This window comes from Antechinus flavipes, chromosome 6 (assembly GCF_016432865.1).
Source record: "Antechinus flavipes isolate AdamAnt ecotype Samford, QLD, Australia chromosome 6, AdamAnt_v2, whole genome shotgun sequence".
In the NCBI taxonomy this organism is placed as follows: domain Eukaryota; kingdom Metazoa; phylum Chordata; class Mammalia; order Dasyuromorphia; family Dasyuridae; genus Antechinus; species Antechinus flavipes.
Window position 1 is genome coordinate 205329818 of NC_067403.1, and position 26050 is coordinate 205355867.

At 41.6% G+C, this 26050-nt stretch overlaps 1 protein-coding gene across 3 annotated transcripts in view; it reads left to right on the top strand.

Moving 5' to 3' along the window:
- The window catches only part of USH1C (USH1 protein network component harmonin), a 62116-nt gene that overhangs the window by 31876 nt on the left and 4190 nt on the right, over positions 1-26050 (top strand). The window contains exons 15-24 of one of the 3 annotated variants that reach the window (XM_051964477.1): positions 2161-2210; positions 5790-5942; positions 6881-6997; positions 8591-9073; positions 14097-14216; positions 16273-16323; positions 20051-20092; positions 20623-20676; positions 22644-22743; positions 25233-25342. In XM_051964477.1, coding sequence (XP_051820437.1) covers positions 2161-2210; positions 5790-5942; positions 6881-6997; positions 8591-9073; positions 14097-14216; positions 16273-16323; positions 20051-20092; positions 20623-20676; positions 22644-22743; positions 25233-25342 — 1280 coding nt within the window. Of the gene's footprint in view, positions 1-1097; positions 1175-2160; positions 2211-5789; positions 5943-6880; positions 6998-8590; positions 9074-14096; positions 14217-16272; positions 16324-20050; positions 20093-20622; positions 20677-22643; positions 22744-25232; positions 25343-26050 lie in introns of all 3 variants that reach the window. The other 2 variants (XM_051964476.1, XM_051964475.1) reach the window with 2 other exon arrangements.

Below are 26050 nucleotides of genomic sequence, written 5' to 3' on the forward strand. Positions count from 1 at the left end.
AAACAAGAGTTATAAAGGATCTGAAACTTCATTATCCTAGATAATAGCATAAATTTAAGCTCTTTAAGGAGAGCAACTTTATTTTGTATCATTACCGTAACATAGAACTGGAAAGGGGGTTTGCTCTTCTCCAAAGTTTTCATGGCTGCCCTTCCAGGCATCTTTTCTGACTCAGCAGGAACAAGGACATTCCTAGGGAAAGTTGGGTTCCAGCTTCCATTAGGAAGTTGTCCCTTCCCCTGGGGGAGGGCTGTTAGTAAGATCCTACCTCCTGCATCCAGAGACGTGACCATCCAAGCCATCTGAATCAAACTCTTCTACCCTCTTTATGAAGAGTTTTCAGGATAAAGACTCACTCATTTAAATATGAGTTAAAAACCTTATAGTTTGGTTATTAATGTTATTCTCCCATTCTTCGCCCCCTCTTCATTCCCACTCCCAAAAACTTCCTCCTCAATATTCTAACTTTTCCTTCAGTCCCTGAGATCACACATTCTCTACCTGTAGGAAATAACTCAGAATGTCTCTTATGGGGAGAGAAACTCTAAAAAAGGGAAATGAAAACTATCTGAAGAATCAGAGTGACTCTCAGTGACTCCTCAAATTTTTGTCTCTTTCCTGTCAAATGAGAAAGCCGGACCAGATGGCCCCTGAGGTCCCTTCAAACCTGGGTGTGTGAATCATTGTTAATTACATCCACCCTTTTCAGATCTCCTCCTGTCCTTGAGCTCCCAAATTATGGCCCAGAATCCCAAGATATTTCTTATGTATCTGGGAAACCTTCATTCTCTGAAGGCTGGCAGAGTTAATATCTTTTTTAACAAATAGGAAAATCATCTGAGAATTTTGAGAAAGTAAAAAACCCAAACTTCCATGACCCTGCACTGAATGATCAGTCTAGCTTAGAACTAGAACCCTCGATTCTCGGCTCTAGCTCCCCATCCCCTAATCCGTGACCCTCCATTGTCTTCTGGAAGCCCGTGCTTCCAGTCTCCTCTTAGTGCCCAAATAAGTTTGCTCTCCTGCACTCCCCAGGCTGCCCTGAGTTATCTCTGGGGTCTATTCCTCCTCATTTCCTTCCTCCTCTGTTTCCCTAGTAGATGAAAGCATGGAGAAGTCTCCGCCACATGCTGACGATGACCTGAACGCAGGGACCAAGAATCAGCGAGTGCAGGTTGGCAGTCACTGCTTAAACTCCCCACCTGCCTGATGCTAACGCTTACTGCATCTTGCTTTCTCCTGATGGTCAGCTTGAACCTTGGGTCTCACTTGGGGCAGGCAGTATATACTAACTGGTAATCCAGCTTGGGAGCTGTCCAGCCCTGTGAGGGAGATGCAAGCAGAACAGATGATGTAGGTCCTTCCCAGAAGAAGCTCAAAGTCCTTCTTGGACTAGGGCTCTCATCATCCTACTTTCCATAGCAAGGAGCCTGAGTGCTCTACCTTGTGTAAGCCTACCCATGTTCCTCCAACCACTTCAGGAAAGTATCCTTGTACCGCTTGCTCTGGGCTCTTCACTCCACTCTAGTTATAACTTTTGTTGGCAGTACCTCGGCCAGGGACCATCTGACCCATTTGTAAGGGGCCCGTTACATCTCAGATCTGACTCTAATCATTGTCCTTGCTTTAAATATCTAAAATCACTGTAGGGGAAACTGAGGAACTTTGCTTTGCGATGTGCATGTCCTTTTGTGTTCTCAAATGCATTCACTGACAGAGCCATTGTTTGGATCAATGACCCATCTAGTGGAGGGTTAGGGAGGAAGTTGTTTTTCTTTTAATCGCTCTTTGTTTTTGTTGGCTGGTTTTGGTTTAGCGAAAGAAACCCAAATATTCTTCCAATATTTAGTCTTTGATCTCCTAACACCTACATCTGATGCCAGTCAGAGAGAGACAACTGTGGAGGGCTTTATCCCCAGGACAAAGAGCTCTTCGAGTGTTTGCACTGGGTCAGATTTGCAAATCAGATATTTTTAGGTGATTTCAAGGGCCATAGTCAGAGGCTGTGTTTTTGTTTGATCTGTTAACATTTTGCCTGCTATTCTTTGTGTTGCACATGCGCTCAAGTTCCCTTGAAAACGAATTTCCAGCAATTGCCGATGGAGGCCATCTGAGCACCCTACACAAAATTTTTCTTACCGCCTTGTTCTTTGCTTCCAGCTTTTGGGTGGTTTTATCGGTACGAAGGCAAATTTCCAACCATCAGAAAGGTAGGGGAGAACCGAGGGCCAAGTTTGCTGTGGAGTTTGGGGCTTTCAAATCTCCTTTCTTTTCTCTTTCCTATAAATGGCAATACCCTAAAGGCCCACTTTGAACATTCTCCAGAAAACCTCCTTCTTCTGAATGGTTTGCCAATGATGGCTGGGGATGTCACTGAAGCTGATGAAGGGTTCATATGTAACAACTAATAGCTGACATTGCAAAAGTGTTCATTAAGTTAACATCAATGTTAACTTGTCAGAGTAGAAAGAGTACTGGACATGGAGTCACATTTCTTTTTTTTTTCCATAGCTTTTTATTTACAAGTTATATGTACGGGTAATTTTACAGCATTGACAACTGCCAAACCTTTTGTTCCAATTTTTTCCCTCCTTCCCCTCATCCCCTCCCCCAGATAGTAGGATGACCAGTAGATGTTAAATATATTAAAGTATAAATTAGATACACCATAAGTATACATGCCCAAATGGTTACTTTGCTGTACAAAAAGAACCGGACTCTGAAATATTGTACAATTAGCCTGTGAAAGAAATCCAAAATGCAGGCAGGCAAAAATATAGGGATTGGAAATTCAATATAATGGTTCTTAGTCATCTCCCAGATTTCTTTCGCTGGGCGTAGCTGGTTCAGTTCATTACTGCTCCATTGGAACTGATTTGGTTCATCTCATTGTTGAAGAGTGCCACGTGCATCAGAATTGATCATCATATAGTATTGTTGTTGAAGTATATAATGATCTCCTGGCCCTGCTTGTTTCACTCAGCATCAGTTCATGCAAGTCTCTCCAGGCCTTTCTGAAATCATTCTATTGGTCATTTCTTACAGAACAATAATATTCCGTAATATTCACATACCACAATTTATTCAGTCATTCTCCAGTTGATGGGCATCTACTCAGTTTCCAGTTTCTGGCCACTACAAAGAGGGCTGCCACAACATGGAGTTAGATTTCAATCCTGCTTTAGACACTTTTTAGCTGTATGATCTTGGAAAAATCACTTAACTGCTCTTAGCCTCAGTTTCCCCATCTGTAAAATAGTAGCATTTCACAGGGTGATTGTGAGAATCAAATGAATTAATATATCTAAAATGCTCTGCAAACCTTAAAGTTCTATATGTCTATTGACTTATTTTTATTAGTATTCACCTTCAAATCAGCCCTGCATCTTGATAAGAACAGGGATCAAGAGGGCATGTAGAACTCTGGATTTTTTTTCCACAGTAGGGCAAGATTTCCCTAAGACGAGAGAGGAGGCAGGCAAAGAGAAATACATACATAGTATTTGTAAGTATTCATATGCAGGCTGTAAACTGTAGTGGGGTCAGAGCTGTGGCAGTTGGCCAGATTATGGAGACCCAGGGAACTTGTGTGTCAAAGATGATGTTCCTAGAGACATCCAAGTCGCTAAGCATCCGGTAATATTGTCTTGAGGGCCACCATAAAGCATTTCTCCTGTCATTAATTAAGCCCTTTAATTTTATATCCCAATATTATTGCTTGATGTCTGGCTCCTAAGAACTCCATTGTCCTTTTTCTGACACTAGATTAGAGAAATATTCTGCTAAGATAAGTGACATTGGGTCAGCATAATTTGGTCTCTGAAAATCATATCCCAGTGAAAATTAAGACATACTATCTCAAGAAAGTTACCTTCCAGAATTAGAAGCTCTGGCACTTGAGTGACCCAGAACAAATTATACAGTCTCGCTTCCCAATCCCCCCACCTCAGTTTCTACATCTACAAATGAAAATACCCTATTCTCTTGAATACTTTTCCTTACTCTTTTTTTATGAGAGGAAGAAGACAAATAATTTACATTTAAAATAAGAATTATTCCAGATCTGAGCTAAATAGAAGAAAAAAGGGATAGTTATAACTATACACTAGATTCTAGATTCTAGCTCCCAAAGGTTTGATATTCTGCAGCTACATATAAATGTGGGGTACCTTGTCCTAAGAGCTACGAAAATTCACTGCTTTCCCCTTGGGCTGACATAACTGTAAAGTCAAGTCACTGCATTTTAAACTGTACACACTAGAGTTAAACTATCTTAAGAGAGCAGTGGCCACTTCAAAGTAGTCTCCTAGTTCCAGCAATGCTAACATCGTTCAAACTATTTCTGGGCTCTTCTGGAATTGCCATCAAGGCTTCTTTCGAATCTGCCTATTGGTAACAAAAAATTATTCCTTTTTTGGGTGGATTTGACTTTTAGAAATAGCCAAAAGTCATTTAGAGCCAGCCACATCTGATGACCCAAAATGGGATTGTGCAATGTAATATTTTTGAGATGAAGTTAACGATCCCAATGATAACAAAAATGCTTCATGGGTGTGCACTCAAGAAAATGAAGAGGGGTGATCCCATTTGAGACTTAAAACTAAGGGAACCTATAAAGTGATATGAGTAAGAGCCAGATTATGAGCCTCACATAAAAATAGAAGAGAAAGCTCTAGGAATGGCTGTGACTCACTTGAGTGAAATTGTATTTTATGCAGGAAGGAGGAGGAACTAAGACTAATTCAGACAGCAATGAGAGTACATCTGGCATTGCTTTATCTGACTCCTGGGATTTCAGTCCAGCTGCAGGTCCCTAGGTTAGAACCTGAGCAAGTACAAGGAAGGGACTCATTTGCAGAATTAATCAAAATCTATCACTGGAGCTATTCAAACACAGACGTCATGAAACCCTATCAGAGATAATGTTATCAGGCAGATGGTTGAAGTAGATGACCTCTGGGTCCCTTCCAACTAACATTCTGTGGTCTGCCACCTAGTATTTCGGTCCACGTTTCCATCTATTATGTTTCCTTATTTGGGTCCATGTTTCCATCTATTGCTCTCTTATGAACTACCTCCTTCATCTGTGTGCTGTGGAGTGGCCCTGGATTGACCTGTCTTTCCCATCCCCATCAGACTCCCTCCTCTCTCTCTATAGGTAATTTCACCCACCCCTGGATCCCTAGGAGAAAAATCTAAAAAGTAGAAAATTTCCTGGGCTTCTCCTGGATTTATAGTGTAGAAAAAGCACAACCTCAGATAGTTATTGGATTTATAATGTCCCTCAGCTTCTTTAGGTGATATAAGTAGGATTAGCTGATCTCCACAGTCCCTTTCAGCTCTGTAGTTACGGTGGCTATGGCCTATTATCTCTCTGACTCCTGGATATTAAGTATTTTTTTTCTGATAAACCCAGGAGCAAAGGAAGTGGTCAGAGACTTTCTCAGAGCTAAGACATACATGGTAACTGTAGCTCCTGCTTCTCTACAATCTTGCGATTTGTACAAAAGGGAGTGAACTTCTGACTAGAATAAACATCTGAGGTTATCTCATATCTGGCCAGGGTGTGAGTCTAAGGTTAGCCCACCTCCTTCCAAGGCATGCCAGAACATAATTACATAACAAGTAAAGTTTTCTAGATGGGATCAAGTGATCTTAAATCACTCCTGGCTCCTATCCTGATTGGATAGGAGAGCCTGTGCTGCTGTGTTTGTGGGGATGACTGTCCTTTTAGAGGGGACACTTTCCCCATTATGTGCTGTTCTACAAACCGTACTACACCCTCCCAGAAAGGGAAAGATAAGAAGAAATCTAAGCATGACAGCCTTCAGGAGCTGAGGAAGCACAAGAAGGAAATTGAATTTGAGCAAAAACTTTATAAGGAGAAGGAAGAGATGCTGGAAAAGGAAAAACAACTGAAGATCAACCGACTAGCCCAGGAGGTACATGTCTTGTTTTTTGATGCTGAGCTAGCCCCTCTAGAGCTTAACTTCCTGTCCTTCCCCCAAGGCCCGGGTCTGAGGCTATCCCTCTTTGGACTTAGTCTAGGATTTGTTCCCCCACACTGTTCCCAGAATATAAGCCTAGGTTTCCCCAAATCTGAGGCTATCCCTCTTTGGAGTTAGTCTAAGATTTGTTTCTCCACACTGTTCCTAGAATAAGTCTATGTGTTCCCAGGTCTGAGGCTATCCCTCTTTAAAGTTAATCTAGGATTTTCCCCCCACACTCTTCTTAGAATAGAAGTCTGGAGTCCTCAGGTCTGAGGCTATCCCCCTTTGGAATTAGTCTAGATTTGTTTCTCCACACTGTTCCCAGAATATAAGCCTAAGCGTCCCCTTTTGACTAGAATGAAAATCTGAGATTATCCCACACCTAGCTAAGGTGTGAGCCTGAGGTTAGCCTGCCTCTCTCCAAGACATGCCAGAACAGAATTACATGGCAAGTAATCCTTTTCTAGATGGGGTTGAGTGATCTTAACTTATTCCCTTGGCTACTAAAAATAATGCCAGTCTGCTTCTTGTTAACAGTTCTGGGAACCAAAATGCCAAAGTGATTAAGTAGAGAGTGGTACAGGGGAAAGAGTCCTAGATTTGGTGTCAAAGGTATTGGGTTCATATTCTGATTCTACTACCTACTTATTGTGTAGCCCAGGCTCTCTGGGCTTTAGTTTTCTCATCTGTAAAGTGAACAGCTTGGACCAGATGATCTTTAGAATTCCTTCTAATTCTAAATTTGTAGTTCCATGATCCTGTGAGAGAATAGAATTCTGGGCAATCTCTGTCCCCTGGAAGTCTTTGGAGAACAGTTATTTGTGACGTAAAACTGCATATGGTTGGAAGGATGATATTTATGATCTGGCGGGGGGTGTCCCATGGCCCAGGTGTCGGAGACTGAGCGAGAAGATCTAGAAGAATCGGAAAAGATTCAGTACTGGGTGGAAAGGCTATGTCAGACCCGCCTAGAGCAGATCTCTTCTGCGGAGAATGAGCTCGCGGAGGTAACACACCCATCGATACCCTCTCTGACCATATATTCGGCCGGCCCAGGAGATTCCCTGTCTCCTTCCCAGGACTAGGTCCCTTAGCAGCAGTATTGGAACTTAAAAACCATGGGAGCATGCCCCTCCTGGATACCCATGGCCCCTTCCTCTCACTCAATCTCTGCTCACTGATCCAGTGCAAGGAGCAGATGGACCAATTTAAGCTAAAGTGATCATCAGGTTATCCCTCCGAGGACTAAGGGCATTTTCTATGTGAGTCATCACCTTGCTCTGAAGGAATAAAGCTATGATGATAGAATTTTAGGCATGGGCAGCAGACTGAGATGAAGCAAAGGCAATTAGAAGGGAAGACTTCCTAAAACCCATCTGATTATTATACATCAGAAGCTGGATGTCTCCCAGAAGGGCTTCTTAAACCTTTTCCATTTCCAACCCCTTTGCTTGAGAAATTTGTATGTGATCCTAAGTGCATAGTATTTAAAATTGATATACAAATCAAACATTCACTGATAATAAATCATAATTTCCCAGCTCCCATATTCAGTTATACTCCTCATATGGGGTCAGGAACCATTGTTTAAAAAGCTTAGCTCTAAGGTCCCTTCCAGTTGTAAAATCCTCTGATGCTGGTCCACAGACTGAAGTTGGACCCTTTTTTCATGAGAAACAACTCCCCTGACATTCTTCTGGAAGATCAGTAGCTCACAGCCCCAGGCAAGCCTCCCTTCTGGAGGTTCAAATCAGTAAAAGAGACCAAATTAAAATAGTTCTAGAGCTCCCCAAACCCCCAAGTTCCCATGTGAACAATGGTTTGATCCATTATCCTAACTCTGCCGAGTTCCTTTCTTAGAAACAAGCTACTTTCTCCTGCTGGTGAGTCTGTAGCCAAGCTTTAAATGACCATTTGGAGATGTACTCCTGCCCCATCCACACCCTAGTTTCTTATGCAGTGGCTTTATTTATTTCAAGAGTTCCAGCAGCAGCAGAAGTTCTAGGACCACTGAGGTACTGAATGACTTGAGCAATATTGGTCCCAACAGTGCACAGTCTCTCCCCCAAGATTGTTGCTGCCTCCCTGGGGATCATGGCAAAGGTCCGTCTCAGTAATGACCTAGTTGAGCTGCAGGATACATAACTCCCAGAAATGTGGGGAAATCCCTACTGCCTTTGCCCATGTCAGTGTGGACATGGAGCACCAGCAGGCAGCAATTATTACCAGTCATTCCTCTTGATTGCCTTTGGAAACCATCCTGATCAGGGTCTGGGAGGTGCTAGCAGACGAGTACCAGGCTTTCCCACAAATCCCAGGCTACTGCAATTTCCCACCTACAATGGCCATAATCCCAGGAATCTGGAACTGACCTCCGCTTGAGAGACACGTGCCATCTTTGAGTCAGCTCAGTGATGGCTGCTCTGTAGTAATATATGAGAAGGCTTACTGTTGGGTTGCTGATTTGAGTTTTTGTCCCCAGAAATAATGATATTATAGCTGCCATCAATTCTGGGTAGGACAGATCCCTGGTATATCTACGTAGCTGTTAACCTGTCCTGGGACTGAAAAAGCCCCTCAATGATTTTTCATTCCCCCAGATGACCACCAGCCCCCCAACTTCCGTGACTCTCCTGGCCCCACCCCTGCGACGCTTCGCCGGTGGCCTGCACCTCCATACCACCGATCTTGATGACATTCCTCTGGATATGTTCTATTACCCTCCCAAGCGCCCGGCCCCTCTACCACCGCCTTCTGCGCTGCCCGTGATGCCCCACCCCCCAACCCCTAACCCTCCCCCCAAGATCTCTGCACCCCCTGTCATTGTACCAGCTGGTCAGGGGTCCTCATCTTCCACTTGGGTCCGGCGCCCACCACCCCCACTCCCTCCTCCTCCATCAGTTCCCACTCTGGACCTCAACCTATCCCGCTCACTCCCTTCTGCCTTGGAAGAAGCCTTAGTAAACCATGGTCTCCACTCTGGAGATTCCACTGAACCTGTGGAAGACTGGGAACTAAAAAACTATACTGGGAAGCCTGTGAGCTCCCCTCTCCCTGAACGGAGCTTCCCTCCAACTCCAAAGGTACACTCTGTGTTCAGCATTGCATGACTGGGAGATTCTCTTGACATCTCTCCTTAGACTGTATCTGAAAAGTCAAGAGAAAAAGATGCTACCTTTGATTTTCTGAAAGCACCTGCAGTATCCATATGTTGTGTGCATGTTGCATGTGTCTGTTGAGTGTGATGGGCTAGTTCATCCTTGCAAGTTTTCATTTATTCCTCCCTCTGTGTTTCTTCTTGGAAGGGGCAGGCTGGTATGGGCCACTAACCTTTGACACTTAATTGCAAGGCCATATTAGTTAAGAGACAAAGCTTTTTGGACAAGGTCAGTTACAGAAAATGTGGGAAACTCCTCCCCATTAAACAAAACAAATAAAAATGTCTTAATCTTTCAAAGGACAGAGTGGCTATATTCCTATGTAAATGCTGGAATTACATGGCTGGAAGAATGTTCCCCAAAAGTTTGTGGTTAATTGCCAGCCCAAGAAGAAAGAGTTCAAAGGAAACCTTATTCGCATGACTGAGAAATTCACTTACCTCTGGATTTCAGAGTGCCCATGTATAAAAAGAAGGGCTTATATTAAGCCCAGTGGTTCTCCACCTTTTCAAGCACCAGGATGTTCTTTTAAGGCCAAATTCTACAAACTCCTCACACTGTATTATTAGCATTTGAGAAAACACGGGATGATGATATCTGGATTCATAGAAGTTGCCTACTCTCTGTGTTATTGCGATATACCAGGCTTGCCTTGCAATAATTCAGTATTCCAGAGATTTTTAACCTTCTTTGTTTCTTAGATTCCATTGATAGCTTAAGGTCCTCTTCTCAGAATGATAAAATAAAGCAAAATAAAACCCATAGAATTACATTCTGATTGGGTAATGTTAGGCAAGCCACTTAACTTGCCAATGTCCTAGGCCACTCACTAAGATTACAAATTGCCCAACAGTTGCTAATGTGCGTCGGTAGGAAGAATTTCCTTACCTGAAATTAAAACAAAATCCATAGAATTACAAAGGAAATTACAAGATACACAATATCCAAGAATTACAGATTGAAATATAGCTATCTATTTTAAGTTTATGGACCCCACGTTAGGAATCTCTACAATAAAATAAACCGCAGGCTAAGAACTACAGGGTCAAATTAAAATAGAAAGAGATTCCTGTGGGCTTATTAGCTAATTATCATCTTATTATCCTTGGGGGTTTTTGTATTTCTATTTATTTTATTGAACATTTCCCAATTACATTTCAATCTGATTCAGTTCCATTGCCTAGTGAATTTGATACCTCTAGACTAGAGGCTAATTAAAGTCCTTCCAGCTCTGATATCCAGTAATTTTGAAATTTTCAAACTGAGTACCACAAATTCAAAGATTTTCAGTGTGGTTAATGTATAACATTTCTTAGGAAATAAAAGATAATCTATTTGATTCTTTTAGTCATTCCTGAACTACTTATAGATAAGTCAGAACCTTAGGGAAAAGACAAATCTTTCAATTCATCCTAAAAGAAATCAAATGTACTTCTGAGATGGTCTCTGTGGCCATTTACCAGACCTGCCCTTACCAGCTGAAGGAGGGGGCTTCTTGTAGAGCTGTGTAGCAGCTGTTCGTGGGAAATTTCTGACTGACCCTTCCCTGAATGATGGTCCCTGCATGATCTGGCATGAGAGTGATGGCTGGAGGGAAAGACAAGGGTTTGTGGGACAGTCAGGAGTCAGTTAAGATAACACAGTTCTCAAGAAAATAGCTGTAGACCTCTTCTGTATGACCCCCCTGCCGATGAGTCAGGATGTGAGCCTGGAATTCCCGGCCCCAGATTCTATACCCAAAGCGAGACCAGGCGGCCAGGTACAATCTGCCGGGAAGGTGGATGAATGTGACGTGGAGGGACAGAACCTTCCCCCCCACCACTTTGATGTTTGTTCTCATATTTAGACGCTCAGTTGTCCCTGAGACAGTAGCACCAAAAGGAATGGCAATGTTTATGTGGCAAGAGAGAGTCAAGGTTTGCTATCACAATAGCAGGAGAGTTGCCCCTGAGACAATAGCACTAACCGGAATGGCAATGTTTATGTGGCAAGAGAGAGTCAAGGTTTGCTATCACAATAGCAGGAGAATTGCCCCTGAGACAATAGCACTAACCGGAATGGCAATGTTTATGTGGCAAGAGAGAGTCAAGGTTTGCTATCACAATAGCAGGAGAATTGCCCCTGAGACAATAGCACTAACCGGAATGGCAATGTTTATGTGCAAGAGAGAGTCAAGGTGATGCATTCATCCAAAGTCCTCCGGAGAGTCTTGCAGCCAGGATGAGTATAATACAAATAACCAAAGAACTGAGAACTGAAAGGGACCTTGGGTTTGACCTTAGAAACCACATCCTCATTTTACCGGTGAGGAAACAGGCTCAGAGGGTTGAGGTCACTTTACCAAGTTCCCATGGGCAGGAAAAGCAGAACTGGGATTCTTTGGAGCCCCAAATTAAGGAGACTTAGATTCCACTCTGGTTCTCCCGTTAATTTGTGTGACCTTCAGCAACTCCCCTCCTTTTCCCATGCCTCAGTTTCCCCTCCTGTCAAATGAGATTGGACTAGATTCATTCGTTCATTCAGCAAGCATGTATGAAGCGGAAGGTTCTCTATCCACTGGGCCAAGTAGCCTTTTATAACAGTATTCAAAGATGAAATACTTGCTTGATTCTAAGACCTCAAGCTTCAAGAGTAAATGGAGTTGCCTGGGATAGAATCCAGGGACTTCACATATGCAAAACTCAAGGCAAGATACTTGGCTTAGAGGACAGAGAGCTGGTCTTTACATCAGAAGGACCTGGATTCAAGGTCCCAGGTGTGACGCATTGTGATTGTGCAACATTGGGCAAGCCACTTAACTTGCCAGTGTCCTAGGCCACTTGCTAAGCTTACAAATTGCCCAATGGTTGCTAATGTGCATCGGCAGAAAGAATTTCCTTACCTGAAATTCTTCATTACTGATGAAGTCACAAGGCAGGGGGTTGGAGGGGGGGGAAGAAAACGGGGGAGAAAATGGAAAATAAAGGTGTCCAGCACCATACTGGGCACTAGAGATACAAAGACAAAAATGAAACAATTTCTGTCCTCAGGCAGCCAACATGACTCTTATGTTCTGGCTACGATATTCTGAAATGTTTTCAGCAAGTCTCGCTGGATAGAGCTTCAAGTCCCCAAAGAAATGTTGCTGAGTGACATGAAGCTCTCCTTCCAAAGGTCTTGACATTGGGGATTCTCATCAGGATATGGAGAAGCTTAAAGAGCTTCTGGTATTAGAATCTCTCAAAAGCTGATTAACAGTCTCACCGTTTAAGGAGCTGAAAATGATTTTTGGAGGGAGAAGGTGGAGATTGTTATATAGATTAAGAACAAAGGATGATAGCAGAATTAGACCCCATGTGTATCTTCACTTTGATCAAGACCAAAACTGTCCGCTGAGCCTTATGTGTCACTATGCCCTCAGGGTCAAGATGTTGTGGGTGGACGATGGACAGCCCAACCAGGTAGCCCCTTTGCAGAGATGTGTCCACCTGTGCGGTCGGTCCCATTTTTTATGGCTTCCGTTGGACATTTTTATCAAATTCTGTCAGAATTTGTTTTACCCTAGACCCCACTATGGCTAGCATCTCCCACAGGAAAGTTCTCTTTATCCATGACCCTGAACTGCCTCAGGAATTGCATTTATTCCTCAGTTCTTTTAGGTCCCATCTGCAAACAAGCACGTTTCACTATCTAGTGAAGTCCTACAAAGATTGCCTGGACCAGGACTGCCCCATGAAGGCTTCTTAGGATTAACCCCACTTCCTTCCCCTTTATATTCTCCACCCCCCAAGAGCTAAAAGACCATTTATAGATGAGTCTTCTAGTTTATTACTACCCATGGTGAGCAAGTCACTTCAACATTCTGGGCCACAGCATCCTCATCTGAACACAAGAGAGAGTAGTTAGCACTAGAGTACCACTAAAGGGAAGCACTGATGGAATAGATATAGTACCAGAGCTATACTCAGAAGATCTAGATTTTAGATCTCACACTATGTGATTCTGAGCCTCAATTTCCTCACCTATAAAATAGAAATGATAATACTTGTGCTAACTTTCAGGAACGGTAAGAGAAAGTTTTAAAGTACTAAGACAATACAATAGAGTGACCACTGCCCTAGATTTGAAGTTAGAAGATCTGACTCTGCCACTGTTAACTTCTGTGATTTGGGTTAGGTCACATCAGCATTGGATTTGGAAATCAGAAAGATCTGGATTCAAATCCACCCTAAAATATTTACCAAATATATCAGCCTGGGAATTCACTTCATTTCTTTGTGTCTCCATCTTTAAAAGGAGGGGCTTGGACTTGAGGGCCTCCAAAATTGCTTGCAGTGCTGAAGCAATGGGCCCTCATTTCCCTTGTCTGCAAAATGTGAGGAGATAAACTATATTCCGGTAATTAATAATAAATAATATAAGTATAATGTACTTATTAATAAGAAATTTATAATAAGTATGGTATACTTAATAATAAATTAATATTAAAAGCATAATATACTTATTAATAATAAATTAATATTATTGTATTTGCTAATGTCCTTTCTGCCTTTAAATGCAGTGATCCTCAATGCCAATAAGGGAAATAACTTTCCCAGGAAAGGAGGCCTCCAAAGAAGGGATTATTCTTGCCACCATGGAGTAGAGGGGCCTTTAAGGGTACTCTCTTAAAAGACAGGGTGAGACTTGAGCTCAGTAAAAAACCATCCACCACAGTCTAAGGCCTTCAACTCCTAAGGTTCTCTCAGTAGCTTTGAGTTTCAATCCAAGTAGTTAAATGTGCCCTCTTTGAAGTCACCTTTGTACCCTCTCTGCTCTGTGTCCAATTTCCAAGGATAAGCAGGAGCAGTGACCCAGACTAGTTCTGTGGGTTTGCATGGACATTGAAGGATGCCATCAGTGCTGTGAGTGATCTAGGCTGTCCCTACAGCCACCGAGTGAGACTATCTCTTGAATTGACCCCTCCTAGCTACTTTGTCCGAGTCCGATGCCCCCGCGAGGTCCCGGTGTGTCCACCATCTCCAAACCCGTCATGATTCCTTATGACTTCAACTTCGTTGGCAGGCCAGTGGTCAGATCCGAGGTTTTGGTAAGCCCCTTCAGTTCCCTGTGTGGGCTGCACCCTCCGATCCAGGTCCCGAGATGCAGAGGAAAAGAAGGTTCTGTTATTGTGGTGGGAAGGTCAGAGCCCAGTTCTAGGGAAAACCAGCCAATATGACTTGCCGTGCTCATTGGCCAAGGGCCATTGCTCCCAAGTCCTGTGTGTGAGGATCTGTTGGTGTGATGAGACCCGCAGCATGTTTTATGAGTTTAAAGATCAGTCCAATTCCAGTTAAAACAGTCTCCTCTGTTAGCAATTCTAAATGTCAGAACCTTGACCTTGCCAAGAAAAATGCTTATGTTAATATATGATTTGATTGATGTGAATTCCTCCATTGATTTAAGTCTAGGTTAGGTGATTTCATGAGCTGCCATAGCCAAAAAAAGAAAACAAAATAAAATCCCAAATCCAACAAAAATAACTCTCATCACCAGGTAGCCAACCTTTGGTGATGGCTTCTCTGAACTTCTATGATTGATCCTTGGATAGTAGATGTATAATCTATCATCTGGCCCATGATCAAAGTCCTTTTTATCATGGTGCCGTCTACTAGAGCCTGACTTCTGTTGAGGAAGTAATCAAGAACCTTGGCCCCTTTCTACACCTTAAAAATGCATCAACTTCGATATTATTGGTGGTCCAGAGAAATGCTTGAAGCAAATTTACTTCCTCTATTCAATTTTACCCCACCTGTACTGGGGGTTCCATGAAGAATGTAAACTCCTTGAGGGCAGGGAGTATTTTGCTTTTGTCTTTGTATCGCTAGTGTCCAGCACAGTGCCTGGTCCATGGTTAAATCTTAGTAAATGCTTGTTGAATGACGAAAGACTGGTTATAGGTGGGCCAGAGAAGTGAGAGAGTAAAAATGTGACCCTTCTCATCAATGGTGACCAGGGAATTGGCTATATAGCTTTCATTTTTTTATTTTTTAAAGCTTTTATTTTCAAAACAAATACATAGATAGTTCTCAACATCCACCCTTGCAAAACCCTATGCTCCAAATCTTCCTCTCACTCCCATCTCCCTATCCCCTCCTTTAGATGGCAAATAATCCAAAATATGTTAAACATGTGCAGTTCTTCTATCCATATTTCCACAATTATTGTGCTGCACAAGAAAAATCAGATCAAAAGGGAAAAAATGAGAAAGAAAACAAAATGCAAGCAAACAACAATAAAAAATGAAAATACCATATTGTAATCCATACTCAATCCCCACAGTTCCTTCTCTGGGTGCAGATGGCTCTCTCCATCACAAAATCATTAAAACTGGCCTGAATCACCTCAATGTTGAAAAGTCCATCAGAAGCAATCATCATATAATCTTGTTCTTGCCACGTGCAATGATCTCCTGGTTCTGCTCACTTCACTTAGGATCAATTCAGCCACGTGTCTTTCTGTCCCTGCAGCACTCACACTCACATACCCTCAGTCAAAAATGGTTGTCCTACATATAGAATCACCCTACCCATGTGTATCATATAACTAGAACCATCCAGCCCCATGAATATCGACCGAGTGCTTATTCACTCAGTCTAATAAGATCAGTGAAAGCATTTTCTATTTAACTTCCAAAGAAACCCTACCCAAATGTCAGGAAAGGTTATGTATCATCACTTAGATTATTTTTGGTTTTAACCATAGTATCAGTTTCCAGAGGAGAAGAGTTCACTCAGTAGATGAAAGCTTTTTTTAAAAAACATAGACCTCATGTTTTGCAATTAATTCAGTGAAATAGCCTTCTCTTATTTACACAATATCGGGCAGCTTTAGTAGATTAACACAGACCAGGGAGAAAATCAGTTTAGCCACAAAAGAAATCAGACTTCAATTAAAGTAAGAAAATGGCTGTTAGGAGTGGTTCTGCTCTTGGCCAAAACCCAGCCTCCTCAGCAACGACTCGGGAGGAGGGACTGCCTCTGAGCTGGACCAGACCCAGTGGGTTGGGAGTGGGCATCTGACACTAGGGGGCAGGCAGGTCTTGATGTACATGTACAGGTGGAGAGGATTAACATCCAATTTGGAAATGTTCTTTTCTTTGGCAGCCACAAGAGATGCTGAAAAGGATGGTGGTTTACCAGTCACCGTTCAGAAAAGTAAAAAAGTTATACATTTTCCTCTTCTTTCCCCCAGTGTGGCCCGTCTTGTTTCTGTCTAGATGGGTTAGTCCTGAGCTATCTAAATGCTCATCAGTAGGTACCCCTGGGATTCCCATGGGATCATGGTAAATTGGAGCCTCTTAGCAAAAGCTAGAGACCCCAATGTCCATTGCTTGTGAATGGATGGGAGACCCAAAGCCATGGACAACATAGGGGCAGGGAAGGGATGTTCTATATAGGAGGTTGGGGTTGGGAGGAGGAAATTGTCCTGCTGCTTCTGTCAAATAGGAAGGAGACTCACAGAATCCCAGGGATTCCTTCTATTATAATCCTAGATACCCCATTCTCCACTTGAGAAACTCACTCCCTGATGAGGAAGCCTGATCCGTCTTTGAGAAAAAATAACGATTCAGAAATTCTTCCTTAGTCTGAGCTCACTCTTACTGAAGTTCTGTCCTCTGGGGTCAGATCTAACAGGGCTGATTGCTCTTCCATATGACAGGCCCTCGAGTACTTGAAAATTACCTTTCCCTAAATCGTTTTAGACCAGACAGCTTCGCTTCCTTCAAGTGATTTTCACATTTCTCTAGTTTCTCGTTTCCTAGCTATCCTACATGCCCTCGTCTGGAAGCTATCCAATCTGTCAGTGTCATTCCTGAACTACTTAGACAGCTGTATACAATACTCTTGATAAGGTCTGACCATAGGGCCTTCACCTGCTTTATTCTGGATGGGGAGGATGAGTCTGTAGCCCCGGTCCCACTCAGGACCTCACTCGAGCTCTGCCCACAGACAGACATCTCTTGATTGCAACCTAATATTACATTAGTGGGAAGGAGTTGCCGTATCTCTGTTACTTACATTCCACCAGAACCCCCAAATCTTTTTCACAAGAATTGTAACCTTGTGCTGTAGATTTTTCTAACCCAACTGTAAAGTTTTTCATTTCAGTCCTTACTGCAACTGAAAAAAATGGGATTTCATTGTTTGGGAAGCCTACCCAAGAGTACTCTATATTTCTCTGAAAAACTTTCTTTTTAGAGACTCAGAACATATATGTATGTGTGTTCACACATCCGCACATTAAAACTGAGCTACCCATAAGTCTGCATTGTCACAGACCCGATTCAGGATGGCTTTGTTGATTTCTAGTAAATAGGATGCTTCTTTCCTTGCTTTGAATTATGGAAAAGAATAGAGGTCTTCCCCACCCCTCCCCTTTCTGATCAGAGAATACAGAGGCCATCTACTTTTATACTGTGACTTTATAGGTAAGGGCTCTCAGAGTGATGTGAATGGGGTGACACAGTCAATAGCTGAGCTAAGACAAAAATCCAAGTCTCCAAACTTCCCATCCATGGTCACACCTCTTTGCTGCTAATCTGACATTATTCACTCAGGTTTATGCATCTCCATGGGGCAATGCTTTCTGAATTATTGTGCATGCTTCCCCTGGATGTCTATGTTTGTGCAGCAAGCCTTTCTCTGACTTCATTTATTTATACACCACCCATAATTGCTGGTGTCCAGTGAGTCCTCCCTGCAGGCTCCCCATAGTCCTCTGCTGGGATGTTTATTCTACTTTCTTGATTCTTCCTTCCATTAGGTCAGTCTTAACTCCTCCAAGAATCCTCAACGCTGATACATTTCAGTCCATTAAGAAATGGACTAGACCCAGGCTAGGACAATTTCTCTCTTCTCTATTTTCTGTATAGGAAGAATGAGATTTGGATGTGTATGTGTGTATATATTTATTTTTCCTTAAAGACTTCAGAACTGTTTTCTACAAAATCACTTTGCCACCCGATGATGTTTAAAAAACTAGTTCTTTTTCCCAGATTAGAACATAAGAGTAGAGAGGAGATGATGGGAACTCTTTCTCTCATGTACTTCTCCCACTCACACCATTCTAGAATCTTAGCTGTGAGCTAAATTAAAGTCATCCAAGTTAGAACCACTAAAAATGTCCAGAAATTGAAACAAATGAGGCTTTGAACCAATGAGAAAGTTCTATATTTAGTAAATATAATAAATATATTTAGTAAATTATATATAACAGTGTGCTATATTGCTATTCATTCTTAATCCATTATTGAACTTCTCTCTCTTGTGATAATTCATGTCTCTGATGATAATTTCCATCCTACCCTTTTCTATAAATACCATTAGTGATGCTGCTACCTGCTTTGGATCACTTGCAAATTACATTAAATGATATTGTGTATTCCAACAGTCTCTGATGTGAATGTCTCCTCCAGCAGCGCAGATCTCTACCTGTCCAAGTTGGCCCATCTTGTACAATTCTCATCCCTGTCTTCCCATAAGCTCATTCTCAGGAGACCACCCAATGTCCAGGTAGATGGAGTGGTAGGAATTTTATATTTTCTTGGTATCACTAAAATAACAATGAAAAATTCTAATTCTACTGTTCTAATTGTTCTAGTTGTCAGTTATCCATCACTCTTGCCAAGTGGCCAGCTTATTTTTTTTCAGTCATGCTTTTCATACAATTTATGACCCCCTAAAATGTACTTAGGTCTTTATATTACATTTACAGCTGTCATATCATATTTACCCTATTTCTTCGTTAGACTAAATACCGTGAGAACCTTTGAGAACAAAGGTGTCCACTTATCTAAATTTCGTATTTTCTGCTACAGATAAACTGTTCTTAGTAAATATTCATTCAATTTAATTTAATTGAATACTCTCAGGCTGGGTCCTTTCTTCTTTTCCCTTGGTCCAGAGAGTGTTCCTTCAGGGATCTCTCCCTAGGGAGTCCTTCTCCACAAAGTGGTTCTATTGATCAGAAAACATCTTACAAAAACTATTAGACACTAGAATGTTCTACCATTCATTCATTCAATGGACATTTGCTGAGTGACTATAATGTATTTAGGAATACAGAGCTTTTTGAATAACATAAGGTACCTCCCCTTGGAGAACGATAGTCTCATAAGGGCAAAAATAACTATCACAGGAGCTTATAGTCCTTACTGCCCCTATGATAGAGATCTTTAAATGTTAAGCTTTCTTAATAATCAGAGTTTCATTCTAAGGATTCTCCAAGATTGAAAAACCTTCCAGAGTCAAAGAAATGAGTCCCTCATAGTGGAATTTAAATCTGTGTCACCCTTTAAGGAAAGTATCTTTGGGCAAAAGGGTCTTCCTGATATCCTTTACATAAGAATTATCCAACATAAGGCTCCAAGACTGCCTGTAGCTGACAACATTCTCCAGTAAGATCAGAGCTGGATTAAAATGCAATTTTTAAATAAATAAAAATACAAACAAAACCTGGATAACATTACATTTTAAAAATTAAGTCAGTGTGTGGCCAGCAGGGATCCTTATGTATGGATCTATTCTGTTATGTATGGATCTATTTTTATGTGTGGATCTTTTCTATTGGAGTCTGACATCACTGCTTTCAATCATTTTCCTCATCAGGATTTGCTGGGGAGGTTTCTGGCCACCTTCTCTCCCTCAACTCTTAATCAGGTTGGAGCTGCTCTGCCTGTGAAGGGAATAAAACTCACCTTCTTCCTCCCCTTTGGTCCAGATCTCTCTGCTTTTTGCTTGATTCTGCCATCCTGCGCATCCTTTTCTTATTGTCCTTCCATTCCTGAGCTTGCTTCAGCAGCTTTGGAGTTCAATCTGCTCTGAATTCCATGTCCTGTGAGAAAGAATATCCCCTCCCCTAAATTCCTTTCTTTGTCTCCAGGATTTCAGGAAATATGAGGAAGATTTTAACCCTTATTCTATGGTAAGAAACGGATGCCCTTGGCTTCCCTTGGGAAGTTGGAGGGAGGGAGGAGAGATGGGTATAAAGGGTAAACTCAGGTTTGAGGTGATCCACAAGGTCTGCTGACATTGGGCCAGAGTGATACATACACTCCCTGGAAAGACCAGGTAGGAATGTGAAGGTAAGGTCTGTGTTGACTGCCTGCCAAAGAAAGAGTTCTGAATCTTGAAAGCATTTGAATCCCTTACTTCGTGCTCACAGTCCAGTTGATGTGCGTGCAGGTGTATGCTTTGTAATATGAATTATCTTGTTTTTGTAACTGTCTGGGGAGGGATCAAAAGCGTTTGAAATGTACTTGCCATGATCCTGGATGGAGGATCCATGTTTGTGACTGGACTAAGTTGGAGGTGGGTGGTATGTACACATGCATGGGTTTTTGAAAGGTTTATGGCTTCTTATTCAAGAAATCCTGCTCCCTCAACTGGCACTTTCTCTTCCATGTCCAATTTTTCTATTAATATTCAAAGATCTCATATTGTCTCTCTTTCCAGTTCCTCCCAGAACAAATCATGGGGAAAGATGTCCGGCTTTTACGGATTAAAAAGGTAATACAGCTACTTGGGTAGGGCCTTGTCCAAGGGCAGTCATATTGTGGCCACCATGCTGCCCCTGAGGCAGAAAAAAAATCTACCTTCCTCTTTCCCAATTCAGCCATACTTTTCTTATACTTAGTAGACTTGAGTGACTTCCTAACCTGTCGCCCTAAGTGCCTACAGATAATATCTCTACTCTGTCACCCAGTAAGGTCATGTCCAATGACATGACATGGAAGGACAGCTCCCTTTCTGCTGTGGATGTGATTCCCCAAGTGTCTCATAACATACTTTGTTGATGTAGTGAAAGTCCTTATTTCCCAATCCTGGGACCATCCAGATATCCCCATTATTGTGAGGAAATATTAATTTGGGGCTCCATTGTACTAGAAACCATGTGAAGAAATAAGATGAATTTTCTCCTTTGGGGTAGAGATGGGGAGAATTCAGCTGAGCTCTAATCTTCTCCCCCTCCTTTCCAGCAGATTAAAAGCCTCCCTGGAGTCCCCAGATCTGGGCTGGTTTGAGTCACCTTCCTTCTCTCTATCTTCCTATTATTGTGTTTTCTATATTAAGTGCTTCTTTCCTCTCTTCTGTATTTTGTTTCTCTTCCCTGCTCTGGCAAAGGCAATTGATAATTGATTTATCCCGGGCCTCTATAAATAATCATTTGTTGTAGTAGTAGGAGTAGCAACAGCAGCAAAAGTAGAAATAATGGTAATAGTAGTAGTAGTATTTATATAGCACCTACTTTGTGCAATGCCAGGCACTGTGCTAAGTGCTTTACCAATATCATCTTATTTAATCTTCACAATAACCCTTTGAGGTAGGTGCTATTATTATTTTTTTTTTTTGCTGAGGCAATTGGGGTTAAGTGACTTTGCCCAGAGTCACATAGCTAGGAAGTGTGAAGTGTCTAAGGTCAGATTTGAACTCAGGTCCTCCTAACTTCAGGGCTGGTGCACTATTCACTGTACAATCTAGCTGTCCCCATAGGTGCTATTATTATATCTATGTAATTTACTATATATAGCTATATATTTACAGCTGAAGAAACTGAGGCAAACATAGGCTAAGTGACTTGACCAAAGTTCCACAGCCATTAGGTGTCTGAGACTGGACTTGAACTCAGCTCTTCCTGACTCCAGGTCTAATGCTCTGCACACCGTTCCTCCTGGTTGCTAAGTAATATAAACAGAGGGTAGTTGGCCATTCATCAGAGATATGCTGTGTGTATGGGGAGGAATGATAATGCATCAGGAAGATGCTAGAATTGATTAACTCTTCCATCTTATCCAATTCTGGGATCTTGTAATTTAATAAAATTAGGATGCCGAAGCCCCTTCTGTTGCTTGTAGTCCAGATGGGAATGGCAAGGTGGAAATCCAGCCTTAGCTTTCCTTGGGCTCTTGGGACCCTTTCTGACGCAAATTGTTTCTATTTTAGGGCCCTTGGGAAGGCAGGGTCTTTTGAGGTCCTTCAACTTTTAAACTGCAGAACTGTTTTTAATAGTGATCAGCTCATTTCATCCAGTTATTTTTCCCATGAAAAATAAAACAAACCTAAAATCCAGAGGGCAGTATAATGGCGTGGAAAGAATCCCGCTCCAGGAGCTGGTCCCTCAAAGCTTTGTCTAACTAACTGTGGGAGCTTGGGCAAATCATTAACCTTTTTCCAAGTTAATGTTCAAAGAAAGTGTTTGGTCAGGGTGGCTGGTCTATTCCACCTGTCCCTACTAATTTCCTGCATTTGGGTATCGCCCTACAGACCAGAGGACAATGGGAGGCTTTCTCAGAATACACGATGTGAAGAACCACAATGAAAGTACTTTGTAAACTATAAAACTCCCCATAAGGACTTGGACCCAGATCACCTCTAATGTCTACATCTGGGAATCCATGCCCCATCGCCACATCCCCATCACTCATGGGCTGCAGGTCCCTCCAGGTGTCCCATTCTCTTTCTTTTCCTCTATTCAGGAAGGCTCCTTAGATCTGGCAGTCGAAGGTGGTGTCGATTCCCCAATTGGGAAAATCGTGGTTTCTGCCGTTTATGAAGACGGGGCTGCTGACCGTCATGGTAAGCACCATGAGGGCTCTGTTGGAGATGGTGAGAAAATCCCCCTCACATAATTTTAGCTGAAAAGTGGCCTTGTGTGGGTAGTACATCCAGGTGCCTGAGCAAGATAAGTCCACATGGAATGCCTTTCCCCTTCTCTCTATGTCAAAATCCTGCTCATCATTTGCTTTTTTTTCCTACCCAACTTTTGGTTCAAATGCCACCATCTCCATGAAGCCTTCCCTGATCCTCTCAATTCCATAACAGGATGTTGCATCTCCCTCCATTCCATTCCCATAGTCCTTTGAATATCCCACTGTATCATGGTTTAGTGACATCATTTGCTGTCATTCCTCCTTAGGAAACTATAAGCAGTATGATGAGCTTCAAGAATTATTTTAGTAATTCTGTAATTATAAAGGATGATTTTATAATGTAAGTAACTTAGCTTTACCATGCTCCCTTTACCCCATTCATTTACTTTAACAGTGATATGGGAGAAGATCTCAATCCCTCATTGATTTTTTTAAAGAAATTATTTTTAATTAATTAAAAAAAGAATTATTCTAGTAAAACCATCTGCCATTTATAGAATGCTTTAAAGTCTGCAAATCACTTCACATGAATTACCTCCTTAGGAGGTTGGTCCTGCTGGGATTATTAGCCTTATTTTCCAGATGACGAAGCTGAAACTCCATGAGATTAAATGATATGGCCAATGTCATGCAACTAAGAAATGTATTTGAATTCATTCAAATTTGAATTCAAGATTTTCTTGCTTTCAAATTTACTGCTTAGAAGTCTTTCTGCTGTCTTCCCATTACCCAACACACAGTAGGTTCTCATTCAATCAATATTCAGGAGTTAAAGCTAGAAGAAACCTTAGAGGACATTTTTATCTTCCTTTCTAGGCCCTTTTCCCTATTAATTTTATTCTCCCTTTCATTAAGGAAATAATTGTTCCCTAGTAAAGAATCTTTGTTTTTTTGTGTCTAACCCTTTGTAATCCTATTTGAGGTTTTCTAGGTGAAGATACTGGAGTGGTTTGCCATTTCTTTCTCTAGCTTATTTTACAGAAGAGGGAACTGAGACAGAGTTAAGTGACTTGCCCAGGGTCACACAGCTAGGACATCTGAGATAGAATTTGAATTCAGGAAACTGAGTCTTTCTGATCCATTATTCATTGCACCACCTAGTTTCCCTAATGAAAAATCTATTAGTCTCCTATCCAAGGGATTCTAAACTAGGATCTGTTAAACTTCTTTTGAGAAATACTTTGATAATTGTATAACTGATTTTTTGTAATCCTATGTATTTTGTTATATGAATTTCAAAACATTCTTCTGAGTTTTAATAAATTGACACGGTTTAAATAATATACTCGGAAAACATCCAGAACCCTGATCTGGTCCAGCCACTAGTCCACCTATTTAACAGATGGGGGTCATTTATTTAGAGGTGGAAGGTACCTCAGAGGCTCAACTGCCTATAATAGATGGGGAAATGAGATCAAACAGACTGAGTCACAAAAGTCTGAGTAAGCTTCAGAGTTGGGACCTCTTTTTCCATTCCTGGAGCTTTCTGTGAAATAATTAAATTAAGGGTAACTAACGGGATCCCAGGCCTTTAAAAGAGATAGAGGTTACCTTCAGTTGGTACTTATTGACTTCAATGAGAAGTTTGTTTCTCTGATGCTTTTCATGATCGTCCTTTTTGTCATTTGGATATGAGGGATCAATAACTCAGAGAGGATTAGGAGATCTGGGGGAAGAGCACTGAATCTGAAGTCCAGCTACAACTTAGAAAACCACTGTTGCTGCTTGCTCCCTCTCCTTGTCTTTACCTCAGTTTCCTCCCTTGTAATGTGAGGGAGTTGGATTAGATTATTTCTCTTCCCAAATTATGATTTTTATCATTCCCAAATGAAATCAAGACCCAGCTAGGACTTAGGGAGCATCCTGTGCCTTACATGAAAGGGAGAAATCCACCAAGGGGAAGTCTTTTTTGCAGTCTTTTTTTTTGCCAGATATCCCTAATATTTTCATAGATTATTTATTACTGGTTTCTTGTTCCCTCTACAAGAAGAGTTGGCCAACCCATTGTCAACGATGAACCATTAGGCTTTGCACAATATTCCCACCACTCCCTCTCCAGTAAACAAACCGAGAGGTGATCTACTCACAGTCACACAGCCAAAAAAACATCCTGTGATAAGGTCTGGTCTCATTTGTTTTCTGTGTCTATTTTGCTAGAAAAGATGGTCGTCTGAGGTACGTCTGATTCTGCTTCCACACAGCACAGAAAGCAGGGACAATACTGCTTACTTAGAGCCCTTCCTTGCGCCTGGGGTCTTGGGATTGGTATAACTGTTGGTGATGATGGTGGTGATAGTCCTTGTTTTTGAAGAGGACCAGTGGGTAGTCAAGGGCTAGAGCTTGTGTGAGGGGAATGAGGAAGGGAGAATATGTCTTCTTGGCTAAAATGTTGTATCATCATGTCTCTCCCACCAGGTGGAATTGTGAAAGGTGATGAAATCATGGCAATTAATGGTAGGATCGTGATGGACTTCACCTTGGCAGAGGCCCAGGCAACCCTACAGAAGGCCTGGAACCAGGGCGGGGTAAGAATAGTCTTTATTCTTATATTAAAATATAATAATAATAATGATAATTGTTCTATAAGAAATAATGAGCAGGCTGATTTCAGAAAAACCTGAAAGACTTAAGATGAACTAATACTGAGTGAAATGAGCAAAACCAGGAGACCATTGTACACAGTAACCGCAAGATTGTGGGATGATCAATTATTATAGACTTAGCTCTTCTCAGCAGTTCAGTGATCCAAGACAATTCCAATAGAACTGAGATGGAAGGTGCCATTCGCATCCAGAGGGAGAACCATGGAGACTGAAAACGGATCAGAGGATACTATTTTCATCTTTTTGCTTGTTTGTTTATTTGCTTTTACTTTCTCATGATTTTTTTCACTTTTGTCCTGAATTTTCTTTTACAATGTGACAAATGTGTTTAAATAATATATTTAAAATAATTATACCTAAAAAACAAAAACAACGGCTAATATTTTTATACCGATTTAAAGTTTGCTAAGCATCTTCTACACATTAGCCCGTTTGCTCCTTTCTGAGAGATAGGTGCTTTTCTCATCCCCATTTTACAGATGAGAAGACTGAGACTGATGGAAGTTAAGTAGCTTGCTCAGAATCACACAGTAATTTTAAGTGTCTGAGGTTGGATTTAAATTCAGGTCTTCTTGACTTCAAATCCAGGATTGTAACCACTGGGCCACCCAGCTATCAAATTCTTTAAGG